The sequence below is a fragment of the Varanus komodoensis genome, unplaced genomic scaffold (assembly GCF_004798865.1).
Source record: "Varanus komodoensis strain SLA01 unplaced genomic scaffold, ASM479886v1 scaffold31, whole genome shotgun sequence".
Classification (NCBI taxonomy): Eukaryota; Metazoa; Chordata; class Lepidosauria; order Squamata; family Varanidae; genus Varanus; species Varanus komodoensis.
The window spans coordinates 9,629,365-9,650,024 of NW_025335780.1; the positions used below are offsets into that span (position 1 = coordinate 9,629,365).

Consider the following 20,660-nt stretch of genomic DNA (forward strand, 5'->3'; position numbering starts at 1 on the left):
ACAGGGAGTCTGTGTTATGTAGCTTTTGCCTATACTCTCCTCAGTTTTGAGGCTTGGATGGTTTGTGACTTTTAAAAGCAAAGAAGCTATGTAAGACTGTGAGAGCCGGACAGTGGAGAAAGCAGACAGGAAGAAAACTGATGTTGGAAACATTGTACAGGAGGAGAGCTTTGCTAAATACTCTCCACTGACAGAGAAACAAACAAGTGGGTCCTAATCAAATCGAGGCAGAACTCTCCCTGGAAGCAAAAATGATGAAACTAAAATCAAGCACATCAAGATTCGCTGGAGAAAACAATGCCAGAGAAGGTCGGAGGCAGAAGAGGAAGGGGAAGATCTACGGGAAAGACCAACTCTGAGATGGGTTGATTCCAAAAGGAAACCACAGCCTTGAGTTGACAAGAGCTGAGCAGGAGCATAAAGGACAGGACATTTTGAAGGGAGTTCATTCATAGGGATGCTCCAAGTCGGGTGACACTTGATGGCATATCACAGCAACCACAAGCAGTCAGGGTGGGCTGCCTCTGTGCAAATCTGCTACATGGAAACCCTGGCCATTCTGTCATGAAGACGATCTGCAATTTGTGCTGCTATCACATAGCAGCCTTCCCCTATTTGTGCCCTCCAGAATTATTTATCATATTTATTTCCCTCATGGAATATTATATTTATTCCTTCCAAGGTACTCAAGGCAAGTTACAGGATTCGCCTCTTAATCTTATCCTCACAACAACAACTGTGTGAGGTAGGTAGGCTGAAAGTCTGTGACTGGGCCAAAGTCATGCAGTGAGCTCCATGGCTGATTAGGGGCTAAAACCAGATCTCCTGAGCTCCAGTCTTGCACTCTTAAATAACCAACAGCATAAAATACCGAATAACAAAATCAGTAACATTAAAATTGAATATCTCTAATATAAAAAACAGGCCTACAACAACTGCATTCAAGTTAGTCCCAAGGGAGAGTAGCAGAACAGTAAGTACGACATAAATATTGAATAAAAATTGGTTTGAAAATAATCAAAATCATTCCAGTATTACAATGTCGAGGGGATAAAAAGGGCTTTGCCTTTATTAGAGTTAAATGCCACCGTTTTCTTTTAAAGAACCCAGAGTAGCCTGTATCCTTCTCTTCCTCCTGCTCTCAATGCGATCCCCATCAGCAGCCCTGAGGGGTAGGCTGGGCTGAGCGCGGCTGGCCCACGGTCCCCCGGATGGGTCCACGGCTGAGCGGGGCCTGGAGCTCCCGTCGCCAGAGCCCCTGTCCTGTGCGCTTGACCACTAACAACTCCTACTACCCGCCGCCAGCTGGGCTACGGACGCTCGGCATTGTCCCTGGAGGGCGCCAGGATGGGGAAGGCGAATGCGCCCCCACACACGACATTCTTCCGCGCGCGGCCGCGGAGTCCCACTCAGGCTCCCCGAGTGGGCGGGGCAGAAGGCCGCGCCCCTGTTCGCTGTCCCCGACGTCACGAGGGAAGCCGTCAGCGGCGGCGGCGGAAGTGACGTGCGGCGGCGGGGGGGCGCCGCGTCGGAGTGTGGAGCATGTCCAAGGAGCGGCGCGGGGAAGGCGCGGCCCCGCAGCCCCGGGGCTTCGTCAAGCGGATTCTGGTGACGGGCGGCGCCGGCTTCATGTAAGTCCCCGGTCGGGCGCCTCAGCGTGCCGAGTACGAGGAGGAAACCTTGGCGCTGCCTCCCGAGTAAACCCGCGTCGGAGGGCGCTCTTGGTCTTCGCGGGCTTGCTCTGCCGAGGTGGCTTCCAAGGAGTCTTGCGAATTTTAGGCCCTTTTTGTCTAAGGCTTGAAACAGCAGCATCTAATCCGCAAGCCAGATTGCGCTAGGCGTTTGCTACTCAAACGAGAGGGGAAAAGCAGCAGTTTCTCCTGTTGGAGGCGCCCGAAGGCAATTCTGATCCGTCGTAGGGGCTGGATGGGGCTCCGCTTACAAGCTTGCCCTGGTTTCAGCTGAAGGCTAAGGATCAAGGTGGGCTTTGAGGGAGCTTGTGAAAGGACAGGGAGAGAAATGCTTCTCATTTTTCTTATTTATTAAATTCCTTTTTAAGGCTTCTCATTGCAGTGTTCTTGCCTGTCCAACCCCCCCCCCCCCCCCCAAAAAACTATTAATATGTTGTGATTGAGAAGGCCAGCCTTGAACTAGCTTGTATGTAGACATATATTCAGGGCCATCAAGTTCAGCTGGTTGGAATGGGCACAATTTGATTGCTCAGCTGCCAGAAAATGCTTCTTAATATTGTTACCTAAGAAAATCCTTGCTTTTTAATACTCTTTTTTAATCTGAGGAATTATTCTTTAATCTGAGGAAGCCAGTGTCTGATATATACACCCATTTTTGCAATTGGTCTTTGAATATTCTGTGCTTCTCCTGCTTTTTAAGTTATTTATGTCTTACATATAAATATTGTAGCTTATACTGCCTAATAGTCAAAGCTTTCTGGGTAGTTCACAGCAATTTTAGGCAAAACACAGTATAAAATGCAGCCTATTTGTTCTTATTTCCCACAAAATGAGAAAAGTGAAGTAAATTTAAACGTAGAAATAGTCTGATCAAATTTTTGCCATGTTTGCCATCATTTTTTTTTGTGTCGGGGTGCGGGGGTGGGGGACTATCCTGGTGACAGAAAAATAGCTTTGCCAGATGAAAACTACAAAACTGAGAAAAGCAGCAGGGTGCTAGTGGGTTTTAGCATTTTTACAACGCTCCTAAAATCTCCCATTTTATATATGTTAATCTTGTGTATATTTTTCCAAAACTTACAGTGCATCTCATGTGGTGGCTTCCCTTGTAGAAAAGTATCCTAACCATTTGATTATTAATCTGGATAAGGTAAGATTTGTTGTTTAAATTGCCACATATTTGGCAAGCAACCAGCAAATGCAAATCAGACTTTGATTTGGAGGAAACCATTGACATGGAACTTATAAACACCCTGTGGTACTACAATACAGTTTTGTTTTGTTTGTATACTTATATAGGCATCCCCTCTTTCTGGTCATTTCACAAAATGAAGTCTATATAAAAATGCAGTGTAAAACAAACACACATCAAAATGCTATTAAGCCAAAATATAATTAAAACACAGGCTACAATTTAAAACAGAGACCTACAAAATATGTAACAAAATGCTTAGTAGAAACATAAGAGATCTGAATAATCATTACTATACCACTCTGACCCAAATATTCATGCTCTAATTTCTGTTGTTTTCTACTTAAATATCCTGTTATGTAATCCAAAAATCCAAAACTGCCATACTTGCATTTATTTGTTAAATTTATACCTTGTCTTTTAAAAATAACCAATCAGTATAACAATCAACATACTAAGCAATAACATAGTCACAAAGTTAGGTATGTGAGACCAAATAAAAAGACTTCTGCCAGTTATAAACATATTTATATTAAAATGCAGAATAAAATAAACTCAATAGACCAAATTCCTGTTTACTTTTTTAAATCTGCTACTGCAAAGTCATCAAATTGGAGGGGCTTCTCTCAGTAGGGAAATCCCAAAGTGTGGGTGTAGGCACTGAGGATGATTTCTCAAATCTTCACCAAAGATGTTGAGGAGCCCGATAGAAAAGTCTCCTTTAAAGATCTTCACACACAAGCATGGCTTACAGAAGAGAAGTGGGCCATTTGGACAGTCGGAACCTAAGCCATTTAGAACTTTAGACATCATAATGAGCACTTTGCATTTTGTTAGCAGCGGAATGGTAGCCAGTATGTCTAAATTAACCTAGATGTCTACAAGCTCCCCATAACTGGGTCTAGTCAGCAACCTGCCTGCAGTTTCCATATGGGTAGTGTATTGACCTATTGAAACAAGAAATCACAAGTTTTGCGTATCTTAAAGACTAATAAATTTATTACGGTATAAAATTTTGTGGCAGGCTGAAGTTTCCATACAGTCTTCAGAGGGAGTTTCATGAAGAACAAATTGTAGGAGTTCCAATGGGAATTTAGCAAAGGCATGCATCAAATGAGATACAGCCATGGCCCACTCTGACACCTCTAGGGACAGCTGTGGTTGGTACAATAGCCTCACCTGGTTATTGCTAAAAGTTGACATCTAGGTCCAGGAATGGCTGCAGGAGTACAGCTGAACTGAACTGAACTGGGAGTTTTCCAGGGGAGTGCAGCCCTATTCAAAACAGGCTGTAAGACACCTTTCTGCTGACTAGGGCAACCTCTGTCTTTTGTGGAGGCAACAAAACGTGGGCAAAATTTTGTTTGCCCTCATTAACGTTCTTACCAGCATCGATGGTTGATTCAGAACAACATTAGCTTCTTTGAACTGTGATGGAATGAAAGAGGTGGGTGTTATCTGCATACTGGTAACATCAAACTCCAACCTCCCCCAGTGGTTTCATGCAGATGTTAAGTAACATGGGGGACAGAATTGAACACTGTCTGCCAAGCACCATCTTCTGGACACTGCCTTGAGTTCCTTGAAGGAATAAATATAATAAAATAAATTTTGTTTTGCATGCAATGGAAGGTCGCATACAATTTTGTGTGTGTTTTCTTACATTCTGTATTGAAGTAGTTGGAAAATATTTATGAAGGAATCCTGAGTATTCAGAGATGCAAATCATATCAATTTATTCTTGCATTAACGACAAGCTTTTAAAGTTTCAATCTTAAACACACTTTTCCTGAAGTCTTGTTAAAATTAAATGGGGCTTATTTCTGAAGAGGTATATCACTGTGTTGTTAAAATCTTTGACATAGGCTATAAATAATAGCCTATATTTCTTCTTAAAGTGCTTAATGCTGATCCACCTGAGTCACACAGAGAATAAAGTTATACATTAAAAACTTGTGCATGTAGATGCATATCTTCAGCAACAGCCTCATAAAAATATCTTTAACTGTTTCAGTGAGGAATGAGCATTGCAGTGCTGACACAGAACACACAGATAGATGCACAGCTACATCAGTGAAGCCTGTGCATGTAGAAGATTGCTCCTGCACACAGTTCTTCTATGCTGGATTAGGAAATTTGTATTATAAACAAAATGTTATTTGCATTCCTTAGTAATAGAGCATTTTTTTTCTTTTGTTAAGTTGGACTACTGTGCAAGTTTAAAAAATCTTGAGAGAATTTCTAAGAAACAGAACTACAAGTTTGTCCAGGTAAGGCAGACTTTTTGGTAGACTTCTTACTGTGGTCGTAAAACTTAATATTACAGACCTGTACATCCATACCTATTTTAAGTCCTTAGACTCGTTGGAGAATATCATAGTAGATGAGTGTACACTAGATATTATGTGCTGATATTAAAATAATGAAAAGCTAGTTCTCTGGAACATTATAAACCAAATATATGCAGAAATTTCTGCCATTATTTTTAAAAGCAGGAAATATAATTGCTACTAATGTTATATTTTTTCTTTTGCATTTTTAGGGGGACATCTGTGAAAGCAATTTCATAAAAGAATTATTTGAGACTGAGAAAATAAATATAGTGCTACATTTTGCAGCTCAAACACATGTAGGTGAGCATTGAGTATCAATGTAAGCTTCAGCATCTTGTACTGCTAACACAATTGTGTTGAAGATCCTCTAGTTTTTGTGGGTAGGGCTGAGATGATGTTTGTGTTGATCTCATGCTAGTGTTTCTGAAATGGCTACATCTGTATTTTAGTGTGGCTCTTGGAGAGAACATACATCTGTGTGGATAAATTATTGTGAATCACTTGTTGCCTTTCTGCCACTTGATTATTTTTTGTTGTCAAATTAAGAGTACTTTGGTATAGATTAGAGCTACGAGTCTACCCCTAAGACTCTTTGACATGTGGATAACAAGTCTTTGAAAGAATGTATGAGACTTAGCTTTTAAAGTGGCTCTTTGGGCCTGAGAGATGCCGAGAGGAATTCGAATGCATTAGAAATGCTTTGCTCGTCTAAGATAGACTTCTGTAGGTGAGATCACCCCCTATCGCAAGCATGCATCTCCAGTAACTTTGCCCCCTTAAATTCACACAAATATGCAGAATGTTATGCTGGCTTGCTCTGTCATTCACTGTTCTGACTGCTATGATGAGGAACGGACAAGGTGGACCTTCCTGGATCCTTAAGAAGTTGTTTCTTGAGGTGCTGGCTAAGTTGTGCACTGGCTTTCTCCTTGCTCACCTCCCCGTAGGCCAAGTGGGTTAAGCTGAAGCTTCAAGGAGTGGCATTTGAGGTAACAACTCAGACTTCACGGCTTACCCCCCTTCCTCATTCTGGGAAGAGCAAGACCACCTGAGCCACAACCTTGAAGCTGACAATTGTACTCCTCTCCTTCCAGCCTTTGTGTATAGGGTGAATCCAGGGCAAATGAGGAGGCATGGGAGCTAGTTTCTTTTCCACCTTCCTTTTTTGCTACAGGTGTGGTGTGTCCCCCCACACTTCCCCGGGTTATTGCTGCCATCACAGTTTTAGCAGATCAGCAAGGTCAGCAAAGTATTCTGTTCCTGCAGTGAGGAGCCTATTAAAGGCAAATGGTTTGTCTACTATGTAGTTTCAGACAACCCTTAGTTTTGTGTGGCATTTGGAAGCTTAGGAGCACTGTTTACTTATTTTCATCATGCCAGCAAGTCCCTCACGGGACTCTGGCCATGGACTTTAATTACTTTCGTATCCAAACTGAATATTTATTCTTTTTCTCTTAAATTGTAGAACTTTCATTTTGGCGCAAATTTAAATTCAACTATGTTAACATTTATGGAACTTGCATTCTTGTTGGTGCTGCTTATGCAGCTAATGTGGAGAAGTTCATATATGTTAGTACCGATGAAGTTTATGGAGGCAGCTGTGATAAGGTGAGCTTGATTCAAATGTGTATTCATGTCTCTTATCTTTATTCTTGCCTCTGCCCAATACCTTATGACAACCACATGTACAATGCATCTGTCTTTGATGGTATTGCTTAGTTCCCATGACCAATCTATGAAACTGGACAAGTGATAGGAATTGAAATCAATCTACCATAGTATGGTAAGCATATCATTTTAGGTTTGTAGCTATGATTAGGTATTTGAAACTATTCAGAAGCCAAAGTTGATAGATTGTTAGTCTGTACTGGAACATGCTATGCTTTAGATTGATAGTCTTTCGCTTTAGAACTTAGATACCTTTCCATGAAAACTGTCAGCATAATATAGTATAATTGTCTTGTTCAGATTACTGAATCCTTCAGCAATGCATAGAACAAATGTGTTTGTGAGATTTTGAGTGGAAGATAAAGCTAACTAAAGTGAGAAATGATCGAACTGTACTAGAAGAATGGAAAGACTCCTTTCATTGCTAGTGCAGCAATGTAATTCAGCATCTTCCACCTAATTCTTGAATTTGTTGATATAGTTAACATTTAAATAGGGGAGTATCTCTAGTGTTGAAATATATTCATCTTTTAATAGTGTGTTAATCATATGATCTTACACATTTATGTGAATATTATTTAACAATTAATCCTCTCAATAGAAAAATCAACTTGTATCCAGGTTTTTGGTTTTTTGTTTTGGAGTGTGGCAATATATAAAGTCATGTGGATAAAATACACAGTTCAGGTTAATTAAGTGTAATGCATTTTCCAAGATAAGGAAGCGCATGCCTTCCTGGAGAATTTTCCAGTAAAGCCATATAATGAGAAATATAAATACACTATTGGGATTAGCACTATCACACAGTGTAATGTATGACTATCCACAGTAATTGCATGTGAGATCTAACTGACTTTGCCTCCTTCTGAACACAAAGCAATACATTATTTCATTAACATAATTATAACAGCTGCTCCAGATAGCAGTGCAATAATCATTAGATGTGAATTACCTCTAACAACTACAAATCTCTCAGGCCTTCAGCCATAGCATATGCTACTTGAGCAACTTATGTACAATCACCACTTTCATAACTGCACCAAATATGACAGGTAACAATTGCATATATCATTATTATAAGACTATAAAAATAAAATAAATTAGCATGCAAGGAACAAGCAAACATAAATACATAGATATGTATATGCATATTCTGACTGAACAAAAAGTCTTTTAAGGAGGTTGTATGAGTTGTATGGAATTTAAATACTGATTTTTCCTGCATTTTTTCTTACCAGTTTTACTTTGGCAATTAGAATTGCTGGGCTAAAACAATGAGCAAGATTAGGTGTTGTGCAGAGATCTCTGTGGTGTGAGTCTGGCCCCTAGTCAGACTGCTTTTGAAGATGTGTGGCCTAAGTAGTTGTTTTCAGTTCTTTCACAGAAGAAGTGGAAACAGTGTTCTAAAATTCTAAGCATTAAAAAAGAGTTGGTCCCTTAAAGTGGATCTGACATGCTGCTGCAATGTTTAAGAGATGTCTGGGAACGTAAGTGGGATGAGAAGAATGTTCGTAGTTAAGGAAAAAACCCTGAAGTCTTTCCATGAAATTTTGACTCCTTAGGTTTCTCCTTTCAATAAGAGATGAAATAGTAATGGAGCAAGAAGAAAGGATCATTCCTAGTAAAACTAATTGCAGTGGAGTTTAGGGTTTAGTTTTAGTAGTATTTTATGTGTGTATCTAATATTTATAAACATTTTTGTATACCATTTGCTCAGCCATGTTGGCTCTCTGAATGGTTTACACTTAATAAACTGTTTCCACTCAGTAAACCCAATAATCAATTTCATTACTTGATGAACAGAGGGAATCTTTCACCCCTTCCATTATGTCAGCTACCGGTCACAAGAAGGATTGGGCTCGTTGGATATTTTAGAGGCTTTGCTGGGGGTAGATTTTATTAGTACACCTCACTATTCTACTGCTAATTATTGAGTAGAACTGCTATTTTATAATATCATAAATCTAGCCATTGGAAACACATTATAAACACTATACTGCATACAACATTCTTTGTATAAAGCTTTCCTCATTAGTTGGCATGCTTGTTTAAACTCAAGGCAAAAAAAGACATTAATACCCATTTGTGTATAATATTTTCATACAATTCTATTACGAGGACATAATCCTGGCATTTAGCATTGTACATTGAAAAAGAAAATATATCTGTTAACTATTCAATATTTTCTAATTCAGTGTGGTTTCTAGTTTTGCAGTACTCTTATTCATTAGAGCCATTTTTAAGCTGGCTATTAAATCTATAGGAAACATTTTTAAAGATGGAGTGTAAAAATTGTCATTTTAGGAATTTGATGAATCTTCACCTATGCAACCAACAAATCCTTATGCAACATCTAAAGCAGCTGCTGAGTGCTTTGTCCAATCTTATTGGGAAAGATACCAGGTAAATAGAAATGAAACTGCAGGTTTTTGGTGCTATTATGAATTGAGATCTCTGAACATGATGCATACATGTAAGTGCGAATACTTAGAAAATGGTGAAGAACACATGCAGGAACACATTCTTAGGTGAAAGCAATTAAATCTAGTGAGCCATCCTTTAAAAGCATTCATTTTGATATTTTAGGTGCAATGATTTTAACAATTTGCTCTGCTTTAATATAGTATTAGTAAAAATTTGTTCGACATGTAGTGAATTTCCTGGGTGTAAAATAGCACTGTACATCCTATTTTCAACCAAAATACAATTTAAAACTTGTAATATAACTCCACTGAAATGTAATATTGGTAAGCTTGAATGGGAGTTGCAGAGTACTATGTTGGGGAAGTGCCTTATGGGAGTACATTGAATATGGTTGACATAGATACTTAAAAAAGCAAAGTAGAAATAATTAGTTTTAAGTTACTCTTGACAGGAAGCATAGTTTATATGCTTGGTGATAAGTTAGCCATATATTATGTGAAGCTTTGCAAAGTTTGTATGTTTCTGCTGATATATTATTTTGATATTAAATAGTGGATAGTTGACTAATTACTGTTTGTTCTGTTGTGGAAGAAGAAGCTTTATATGACTATTATGTTTGAATTCATGGTAGTAAACTGATCGTGTATACTTTAAAGTTTCCAGTGGTTATCACACGGAGCAGCAATGTTTATGGACCACATCAGTTTCCAGAAAAAGTAAGTTAGATGAAGGTGCTTTAGTCAGTATTATTTTGTATAACAAATTCTTTGTGGAAGTATTCATTACATGATAATCTTTAAGAAATAAGGCACAATACAGCATGGTACAGATTCTGCAAGTTTATTTTTCTTCCCAAATTAATTCCCTCACAAATAATACTCCGTAATAAAGTAGCTATCCTATAAAGTAGCAGTAAGGCCCTGAGAATTAGGGCACTCAGGCAAAGCATTATCATTCACATCTTGCATAATTGTTATATTCACATTTATATGAGATGCAACACTCAAGGCAGAATCAAATGGGGAGCTTGTACCATGCCTGTTTTCATCAGTCCTGCAGGTGGGGCCCAATTTAGCACTTCCAGGTTGTCTTGGTAAAGATAAGTGGAAATCAACTGGGCAAGTCAGAGGAGCTCATACAAAGGAGCTCCGCTGACCCGACAGAGCATTTCTAGTTGCTGCAGGGCCTCCTTTAAGAAGGGCTAAATCTCTGTCCCACAAGTGGGGGGGGGGGGGGGGGGTCTGCTTACAAAGTAGAATTAGTGGGATGCACTGCTTGTGCAACAGAATGTATAGATGCCAGAAGAATCACTGGGGGCACGAGCACCTCTAGGATTCTGTCATAACAGTGCAACCCTATGTGTATTTACTTGGATCTAAGTTCTTTGCTTGATGGCACTTAATCTTTAGTAAATGAGCTTAGGATTGTAGCCTAAATCATTAATTTTTCTCTCAACTTGAGTATTTCTCTCCTTGCAATGGCCATCTGGCTGAGATTGAGGAATGTGCACCAGTCTGGCAAAGGCTACCATAAGTCAGTGGTACCCATTTATTGGGCCAGCCATGGGCTAGGGGAAAGGAGCAGACTGAACCCCAGAGATCACACTCTGGCAATTAATGGCTAATTCTATGTCTTCACTTCTTATGCCTGGCCCCCATGCTGGTAATTTGCTTAGGAGGATAAATGTTAACATGCACAGATTGCCAGTTATAGCCTGATGGTTGTGAGCTCGCACTTAATACGGTTTCATTTGAATTATAGCTTACTGATTGCATCGTTTCCAGTAAGAAAAGCCAATAGTGGGAATGCCTCAGTCTAGGTGGGGGTGTGGGAACATGCATGCAGTAATCCTGGCTGGGTAGTGAACCAGAGGTACAGGTAGGTGCCATGCATGGAGCTCCCCTTCTCAGCCAGCAATCAGGATTTCAGTACAAATGGCCGCATGGGTCAGTATTTTAGCTTTTAAGCAGCTGCCCAGGAGGTATAGCAGGGCACTTGCCACTTACCACAAGCTTCCCAGCAAAAGAGCTTTTGATTTTCACCATTTAAAAAAGATTTAGAGGGTGGGGTGAAAGAAATTTTATCTTAATTCTTAGAATTAAACTTGTTCTCAAAATTATTTCAAAAATCAAAAGGTATACTGTCTTCATTCTAAAGTACAGTGGTACCTTGGCTCACGAACTTCATCCATTCCAGGACTCTGGTCGTGACCCAAATTGGTCGTGAGCCAAGTTAAATTTCCCCATGAGTTTCAATGTAAATAAGGTTAATCCATTCTGTAACCATTTTTTAAATCAGAAAAAGGTGAAGCAAAGTGACAACAAAGATTTCTGCCATCTCCCCCCCCCCCCCCCACCCCCAGGCGCGCCCCTCCCCCCCTCCCCCCCCCCCCCGCATGACTGAGATTGCTCCTGTCATCCCTGCACATGCCTGTCATCTCTGCAGGTGCCTGTCATCCCGGTGCACTGGGGGGAGAGATGGACATGATCATGGGCGCACGAGGGGGGAGAGACAGGCGTGATCAGGCACACTGGGGGAGGGCGAGATGGCCTCGATCGCAGTTCCGTTCGTGCAGGGAAGGTGCGCCTGATCAGAGACGCGCTCTTGCAGGAAAGACTGGCAGAATCTCGGCCATCTCCCCTGCGGCTCTGCTTTGCTGCTCCCGTCTTTCCTGCAGCAGCGCGCCTCTGATCGCAGACGCCTTCCCTGCACGACAGCAACTGCGATCCGTGATCAGAGGCACGTGGCTGCACGAATGACAAGCGGATTTTTGGCAATCTGCCCTGCGGCTCTGCTTTGCTGCACCCGTCTTTAGTGCAGCCACGCTCCTCTGATCGCAGACGCCTTCCCTGCATGCATGGAACTGCGATTGTGGCCATCTCCCCATGGGGGATGGGGGGGGGGGGGATGGCTGCGATCTTGGTCGTCACCCAAAGCAGTGTTTGCGACCCAAGTAAAAATTTTTCAGTAGTTTTTGTTCGTGACCCGATTTGTTCGTAAGCCGAGGCGTTCGTGAGCCGAGGTACCACTGTAGTATGAATTTTAACCACCGTTTTCCATCTTTTTAATACATTTCTTAGGTTATTCCAAAGTTTATTTCTCTCTTACAACAGAACAGGAAATGGTATGTTTTATGGTCGCATTCATTCTTTTAAAACTATGTTTGACGAGATGGGATACTGAACTGTGTTACGCACTTTTACCTGTTGTTACAAATCAACAAAGCCAATAAAACGAATTCTACAGTTTTGGAACCCCATTTATTTCTGGGAGTACTCTAGCATACACACTGCTTTTGGTCAACTAATAAAGAGTTGCAGGGATTCCTGATTACCTGCTCCATCTGCAGAGATTGCAGACCTCAAACTGGACATGGGCATGGGTTTGTACTTTTGACTGCTCTAAAGCTTGGCTGAACAAGATTTGTAACGGTGGGGGAAAGGGGACCTTTTGGCTTTGTATCTCCTTGACATAAATTTGGGCCTGTTACATAGGTTGCTAGACTGCTGCTGCTGTTGGATGTATTCTTATGGCTGCATTTCCCCATACATTAAAAATAACGTCGTGCGACACAACAGCTGCTTTTTTAGTGTCGTGGCAAATGTTACGCATGCAAGATGTATTTGTTATTAGTAGCTTCACACTTTGCCAAACCTGCCATGCTGTTACAGCATGCATTGCAAAGAATGCATGTCCAGATCTCGTCTTGCTGATGCCAGAGTGTCAGACCTGGAATAATCCAGTCAAGCTGCGACAACCCAGATTCAGGCTGGACATCAGGAAGAGCTTCCTCAGTGTCAGAGCAATACCACAGTGGGACCAGTCACCTAGAGAGTTTGTGGGCTCTCCCACGCTAGGGACATTCAGAAAGAAACTGGGCAGCCATCTGAGTGGGTTGGTGTAAATTGGTGCCCTGGACTAGCAGGCTGTTGGACCCAGTGGCCTTCATGGCCCCTTCCACCTCTGCTACTCTATGATTTCAAGAATATCAGCTTGAATCCCTCTATAGGCTGGCTCTGCTTGGCTTTTGATGAGTTTTATGATCTTGAAAATCTGCCTAGAATGTTTAGGGGAACAGTGGTTGTCTTGGGGGCTGTTTTTACATGCCAAAATTAATCACTTGTCTTTTTTCCCTGTTAGTTGCATTCATGGCTCAGGACTTCAGAGAAGAAATTTTCTTTATGCCAGTGATGTAGCAGAAGCATTTCTTACTGTTATGAAGAAGGGACAGCCTGGTGAAATCTATAACATCGGGAGCAATTTTGGGATGTCTGTTGCACAGCTTGCAAAGGAATTAATCCATCTTGTGAGTAATAAATCTAATTGAATATTGCTGGCTAAGTAGCTTGATTAGACCAGTGATTTAAATTGATGCATTTGAGTGAATGAATGATCAGACAAATGATGTTCACAGGTGTTGGGGGGTGGGGTCAAGATTTTGTGATGCAGGTAGCACTGAGAAACTTTTACATTTCAAATGAATGGTAGGTGTTCTGTGAGACTATTTTAAGGAAAGAAAGTACATTGAACACTTGAGAGTATAATATGCATTAAGAAATTATTCCATGTAAAAGCTGCCTGCGTTTGTTCAATAGAAGTGGCTGTTCATGGAGTATGATAAAAATTGATACATTTTGTTAAGTCTTTTATGGTCAGTATGAATTTTTCCTCAATGACAGATAAAACATACCAATTCCGAAGCAGAGACAGAGTATTGGATGGAATATGTTAAAGACAGGTAGGATACTGATGAATTGAAAATTACTCCAGTTCTCAAATGAGAATTCTTTGGTTTTGCCCTTATTGTAGCTAAATAAAATATTGTTTGCCACTGGATTAGAAACTCTTTTTCACTGCCTGCTTTTTTTCTTCAGCATGTTTTTCTTCTTGTAAAAATTCTCAGTCTTTGCATCACTTTCAGTTCCTTTATTAATCCCATATTCTCTGTGTTAAAAAAGATCAACAGGATTAACTGTTTCTTATTTTGACTGTGGATCACTCCTCTTAATGCAGACAAACAGTTCATTTATGCTTTTATCTGCCCCATCCCCTTTCCTTTTGTGCTGTGTCTTTTAGATTGTATGCCTGAGGGCAGGGACTGCATTATTGATCTTTGTAAACCTCTCTAAAAATCATTTTTTGGGAGAACAGTGAAATGCTTTAAAACAATATCAAGTGACTTGCTTAAGACCAACTGCTTAAGGCATTTCTACAGTTAAATAATGATTCCATTTTTAAAGAAAAACTAGTGTTTTGATTTGGATTTTAAAATTAGTCAGGGTGCACTTTATTTTTATTTGAATAGTTTATAGTTTTATAGGCTATTGAAGCAGTGCGGTCAAAAACAAAAGCACATAGAATGTTCTTTTTTAAAGGAATAACACGTAGCTGCTGAAGTATTCCTGAATGTGCCCTGTTGTTGTCGGCTTCCTTTTTCATTCCATTTATAATTGCTTCATCTGCTTCCATGCTTAGTAGTTGGGCATTAAGCAAGCTGCTTAAGTAGCTGTGGTGGATTGGTCTGCTTTTATGGGAGGTGAGCTATCATCAGTGCAGCCTTGTGAACAGTTGCTCTTTCAGTGTACCCTTCCTCACAGATTTCAGGATACCGTGTGGGCGACGGGCAGTCAGGCACGGCAGGGGTTGTGCCCCCTCCTCCTCTGCCCAGCTGCTGCTGTATCCTGGGAGGAGCAGGGTGACATTGGCCAAAGTTTTGGGTGCTGCCATCAGCTTCCCCTCCCAGATTTTGGCAAGACAGGATGGCTTGAGAGCGGGGGTGAGAGAGGAAGAGCTGCCTTGCGCTGGGCTCGGAAGCCCACTGTGAAGTGATCCACTGCCCAGCTGAGCAGTGGCGAGGCTGTCCTTGTCTCTTCCTGATGCTCAGGAATGACATGCCATCGCTGCCCAGTGGGGAGGGGACAAGGGTTTGGCTGGGCCGAAGGTGCTGCCCTGGGCCGTCGTCTCTGGCCTCCTACCCTGGGATGGTGTGCTGCCTGCGGGTGCCGCACCGCTGAGAGCTGGGAGGTGGTACGCTGGTGTGTGCTGTGCACTCCTTTCTAAATTCTGGCTGGGGCTTGGAAAGGGGGTGAGGGGCGGGGAGTAGGGCAACCTGCCTTGTGTGCCTTCTCGGACAGGAAGAGGCATGCAGGGCAGGCAGTGGGAAGGGAAGTCCAAGTTCCTGCCAGCACTGAAGAGTGGCAAGCAAGAAACGCCGTTCTCTCTCTGGCATTGGCAGCAGCCTCTTGGCCAAAGCAGCAACACTTTTTTACTGCTCTGCCAGGTGACTCTTTCAATTTTCAGCTTGGCCCTGGCTTAGTGTAGCCTCCAGGGTGGCTTATAAACTACCAGTCAGGAAGACTTAGATGGGCTGAGTTTCGACGACACTGTGGTTTATAAGCCGTGGCGGGCTGTCTTCTCATCCTAGCCCAGTCAGTGAGAGCTCCTTGAACAACTTAAAGGAAGAATGGGACTTAAATATAATAAACTTTGAAATGGAAATTTGAAGTCTTTTACATATTCACAAGTCCTCGAAACTATCTTGGCATCTTAGTCCTTGCAAAATGCTTCTGGGTGCTAAGGATGTATACTTATAACCAGTGATTTAAGGTTCTGGCTTTGGCAGGGAGGGAGGAATCTGGTGCTCTAAATTCTTTGGGACCTAATTTAGCATGTTTGGAAGATGCATATCTTTTGTTTTAACACCTGTCTTCCTACCTTAACTTTCACTTTTGCTTCCTCTGTCCCCTTCTTCACTTTACCTTAGAATTTGGGTGTAAGAAACACCTTAAAGGGAAAACTACTCAATTAAAATGTGTTTACAATTTATTATTTACAAGAGTTGAATATGAAAGTCATAGAAGCTTGGAATGGTCCAAATGGACAGGTATTATAGCCATCATTATACTAATTATTAAACTATCATTAGAAATTAAGATTTGCTGCCCCCAAATTAAGCAATGCTTAACTTCAGGCCATGTAATTTTCAGTTTCACTTACACCTAGTTATGAGATTGCAGTCATCCATTAGGAGGTTGGACAACAACAACAGCAACAACTATTGGATGACTTGAATCTCTGAATCACTTGAGTGTAAACAGCATTCTGCAAAGGAGTCTGTATTTGATGACAGGAGGAAAAGAGCATCAACATAAGAATTGATGCAAAGGAAGAAAGTGCTTGAGCTTGAATTGACTTTTGACAGTGATGGCTATACATGTTATCAGAAACAAGTTGTTTCCACTGAAACGTTCTCTTTCTTTTTTAAAGACCTACAAATGACTTGGGATATCCAATGAATTCCGGAAAAATGTACAACTTGGGTTGGAGACCTAAAGTACCTTGGAAAGAAGGAATTAAAAAAACAAGTACGTTTTGCCAGTACATTTAGAATGACAGTGCCAAGAAATGCAACAGTACTGTGTTCAAAGGAGTTGGTTTTATAGGTTATTTTGGAGAGTAAAGCTTGACAATGTAAAAGTATTAAATATTCACAGAATCAGATGCTATCATTTAGAAAGCAAGGTACTTAAGCCTGTTCTTGTATTTATATTTGCCTGCAAGAGGAAAATGAAATTGAATTTTATGAGCTTGCAAGTTGATAGTGCATGTTGGAGAGGCTGATAAACAGTTTTCATTCTATCATTTTCCTTGTACTTGACAATATAATCACTTAATGACATGTTTATTTGGTCTGTGCTTGCATCGCTAGAATAGCACCAAGGAATAAATTGGCAATTGTGATAGCAGTCGAAGGTGGCCAGCTTAGATTTTTCCATGTAGTATTTTTATTTAAACATGATCCATACTAGGTTGCAGCTGGCCGTGATTCCACTTTTGCCATTTCCATTGTTAGTTTAACTGATTAAGTTCATAGGTGATTCTTCAAGGTAGTTTTCAGCAAATGGCCATTTTTGTTCAGAAGTATGAACTCTTCAAAATTTAATGGGATGCTGAGTCCCTGCATGAGTGGAAGGGATTTCTGTTCATGTAAGAGGCCCCCTAATTTCCCCTTCCCCTTTCTTTTTGCTACGACCTCTTGCCATTCTGGAGGACCTCTTGACTTGATGGAATGCCTTCTGTTGTGCAGATAGGAATGCAAAGGAAGAGATGAAAGGCATGTTGCATGAGCAGAATTCTGGGTGTATTTTTCTGAAGCTAACAGATGGCGCAGTGGTTTAAACCGCTGTGCTGCTGGGCTGGTTGATCAAAAGGTTGCCGGTTCGAATCTGCACAACGGGGCGAGTTCTCGTTGCTCCGCCCCAGCTCCTGCCAGCCTTGCAGTTCGAAAGCATGCAAATGCAAGTAGATGAAAAGGTACTACTTCGGTGGGCAGGTAACAGCGTTCCGTGCACTTTGGTGTTTAGTCATGCCGGCCACATGACCACGGAGACTGTCTGTGGACAAACGCTGGCTCCCTCGGCTAGGAAACGGAGATGAGCATCGCTCCCTAGAGTCAGATATGACTGGACTTAACATCAAGGGGAAACCTTTACCTTTAACCTATAGCCGAACAACTTTTGTATATGATCTGAGACAGTACTTTCCTCCTTCCGACTTTGGGACATTCTCGTTTTCTGGAGTGAGGAATAGTATTGCTTATCCAAACATAGAAAGAAAAAGTTATTAATTTAAAAGGTCTCAATTATTTAAACCCTAATAATCTGGATAGCTTAAATCCATGCCTTTTGGCTTTTGAATCCTCAGGGATAGCCTTTCAAAGTAGCTGATACTTTCTTTACCAAATCATGAAACAGAATCTTCTTCAAAATGAAAATTTCATTTTCATGAATGTAATTAGATTGTGAACACAGATGGTAATTCTGGGTGATCTTAGTAGCAAGTTTTTTTTTCTTTTTCTTTTTGCAAACCTGCATGGAATTTCACTGAGAGTGCTTATTATATTACTTGTGCTTTAAAAATATTCCTTTTCTAAAAACTCTAGTTGAATGGTATCAAGAGAACTTCCATAACTGGAAGAATGCAGGGAAAGCTTTGGAGCCCTTTCCTATTGCTGAAGAACATCTTTGATTTGGTCTGCAGCAGAACCAGAAAGAAGAAAAGGAAACAATTCTACCTCAAGACTACATTAAGAAAAACCTTTACTTAAGTGACTGAAGTGTGAAAGGTGTCCTGTATTCAGGAAATGTCATTATCAGGAAAGGAAGCAGAATAGAATTTTAAAATTAAGCTTTATCTCATTTGGGAGCCAACATAATGTAATCAACATTCCAGTGCAATACTTTAAAATGCTTTTTTTAAATTAAAGTTTTTAAAAATTAAATGATGCACTTTTGATACAACTGGTTTATATTATTAATATATTGTATGAACAGTGTTATTAAAGCAAGCCTACGTAGCATTTTAAAAGATACTTTCTGCTGTTAATGGATTTACAGTGAAAAAGAGCTGAGCCCTCATTTTGACTTTGCAGGAATCTTTGCGCAGTTGTTTGAAATGCTGCCACAGTGTTGGTGGTCTTGAGCTTAATGATTTAAAAGGAAGGGGGAATTGCCTCCTAAGCACTCTGCAGAAATGACTGGCATATGACCAAAGACTCTCTTGACCTCAGAAATACAGGATGGAAAGCGAAGCGCTTAAGCGAAATAGCGAAGAACTAGAACAAGCTGCTTGCTTTGACTATATTTATCTTTATTTGTTGCCTCTTGGCATTCTTACTTTTTATATGTGTGAAATGATGCAAACAGTATTAAAGTTTAGCTTCCCAGAGTTATAGGTAACATATCCAGTGTGTGTTTTTCCTGAAATGCATGTGAAATGGTATTACCTGATGCTTCTGAGGTAGAGTGAAAGAAATGTTATCAAAGACCAGAGTGCTGCCATAGCTGGCAACTTCCTTGCGGCCGAGCACCAGTTATCTGGTGCTGCACCACTTTAAGTATACCTGTTTGCCACTGCCTCTTCAATTCTTGCAATGCCAGCATTGTCACAAGAAGTTCTGAAGATGTACCAAACAACTTAGTTTGTCCATTTCTTCATGGCGTTGAAAGGATGGCAGTTTGCTTCTTTGCAATCCATGCTTGCACCTATACAGTATGACAGCCACAGTTCTAAGAGTCTAGAAGCACTGTTATCTACATTTCAGTGGTCAAAATTATTTATCATGTTTCTGTACCAAGGTGTGTTACAAACTTTCAGAACCGAACATACTCAAAATACAAACATAGTAAAACATCATAACAATTTAACATTGTAGGAAGACAAACTGGCCATTATTTTGCTTATTTAGCTCTCAGTATGAGAAACTTATCATTGATTGAGTGCCCTTTATATTTATCAAAGCATTATTAAACCCAGTATAATATGCTGGCCATTAGTGAAGTATTCCAGATAATCATGATCTCATTTAAATGCTCTTCTTACCTGTGCTAGCCATATGTTTAGCAGCATCCCAGCAGAGCCCAGAACTCAGTGGTCTGCTAGTAATGCAAGTTATAAGAAAATTTAAACAAGATGCTGGCATGAAGAAATGGTTTGCCCAAGGTCAGTCCAGCCTTGAAAATCGGGCGAAATCTTCAGCAAAAATACTTGCCCAGTAAAGATATACTCCTGTCTACTCGGCCGCGAAAAGAAAATAATAGCAAAGATCACAGACTCTAATTGTGAAGAATATTAGCCTATGTCACTTTTATTATTAACAGAATAAACTAGCGACAGTCTATCAACCTAATTCCCTCAATTAGTTCCCTGAAATAAAAGTTGCAAGGACAGAATAATTAATCTTCCATGCTTTATGGTAAATTAGGCTGTTGTGAAGACTACCATAATCGCATCTTCTTTCAGTGGTACGTTTACTATTTTACATGAGTTGCAAGTTGGTCAATGTTACTCATAGACCAGGTTCCAGAAGTGATGACTACAGTTTGAAAGTACTTCATTACAATCTCTGGGCTCATTGAGTTCAACACTTCATTACTGAAGCCCAGCTTTAATTTATGCATATTTGTCTTGCATGTATCATCTTGAAGTTACAGTTTTAACAAAGATATATTAGGCTATTAATGGGAGTGGGGAAGCAGCCAGCGCAGGGCAGACTTCCTTTTACTAGAAACCAGAGATCCAGCAACTACAGCCAGAGGCGAGGAAGATATATGTTTCAGTGTAAAGAACTCGAGCCCAGGAATCGGTTGCAAGTAACAACTTAAAGAAGTGAACAGTCTAATCTACTTCTAGTTGCTTCAAGCTTTATTTCAGCAGTATAATTGGGTGAAGGCAGCAAGTCATTGTGTTACAGCTGCTGTTTAACTGCACAGAATCAGAAACTTGCCATTCCATTTCAGATCACCAGTACATTCCAGCTTGCTTGCTGCCTGCCCCTGGTTTGCCATCTCAAAG

At 40.7% G+C, this 20,660-nt stretch overlaps 1 protein-coding gene across 2 annotated transcripts; it reads left to right on the forward strand.

The window, feature by feature from the left end:
• The first annotated feature begins 1,533 nt into the window (after window positions 1-1,533).
• Window positions 1,534-19,038, forward strand: TGDS (TDP-glucose 4,6-dehydratase). Of its 2 annotated transcripts, XM_044437834.1 has the most exons (12): window positions 1,534-1,631; window positions 2,775-2,841; window positions 5,085-5,153; window positions 5,426-5,516; window positions 6,682-6,824; window positions 9,189-9,287; window positions 9,965-10,024; window positions 12,389-12,432; window positions 13,449-13,614; window positions 13,988-14,046; window positions 16,575-16,672; window positions 18,250-19,038. In XM_044437834.1, exons 1-12 carry the CDS (start codon window positions 1,543-1,545, stop codon window positions 18,333-18,335), a joined length of 1,071 nt encoding a protein of 356 aa, XP_044293769.1. In that variant the 5' UTR covers window positions 1,534-1,542; the 3' UTR covers window positions 18,336-19,038. The 2 variants fall into 2 exon arrangements, with proteins under 2 accessions (XP_044293769.1, XP_044293770.1); XM_044437835.1 differs by lacking the exon at window positions 12,389-12,432 and having other exon boundaries at window positions 5,426-5,512.
• Window positions 19,039-20,660: the final 1,622 nt, after the last annotated feature.

What these genes read in the sequence shown, in the direction of transcription:
- TGDS (XM_044437834.1), top strand. Translation starts at nt 1,543, where the DNA reads ATGTCCAAGGAGCGGCGCGGGGAAGGCGCGGCCCCGCAGCCCCGGGGC. An exon ending in ACGGGCGGCGCCGGCTTCAT is followed by an intron (nt 1,632 to 2,774) that starts GTAAGTCCCCGG and finishes CAAAACTTACAG; the next exon opens with TGCATCTCATGTGGTGGCTT. An exon ending in ATGGAATATGTTAAAGACAG is followed by an intron (nt 14,047 to 16,574) that starts GTAGGATACTGA and finishes TCTTTTTTAAAG; the next exon opens with ACCTACAAATGACTTGGGAT.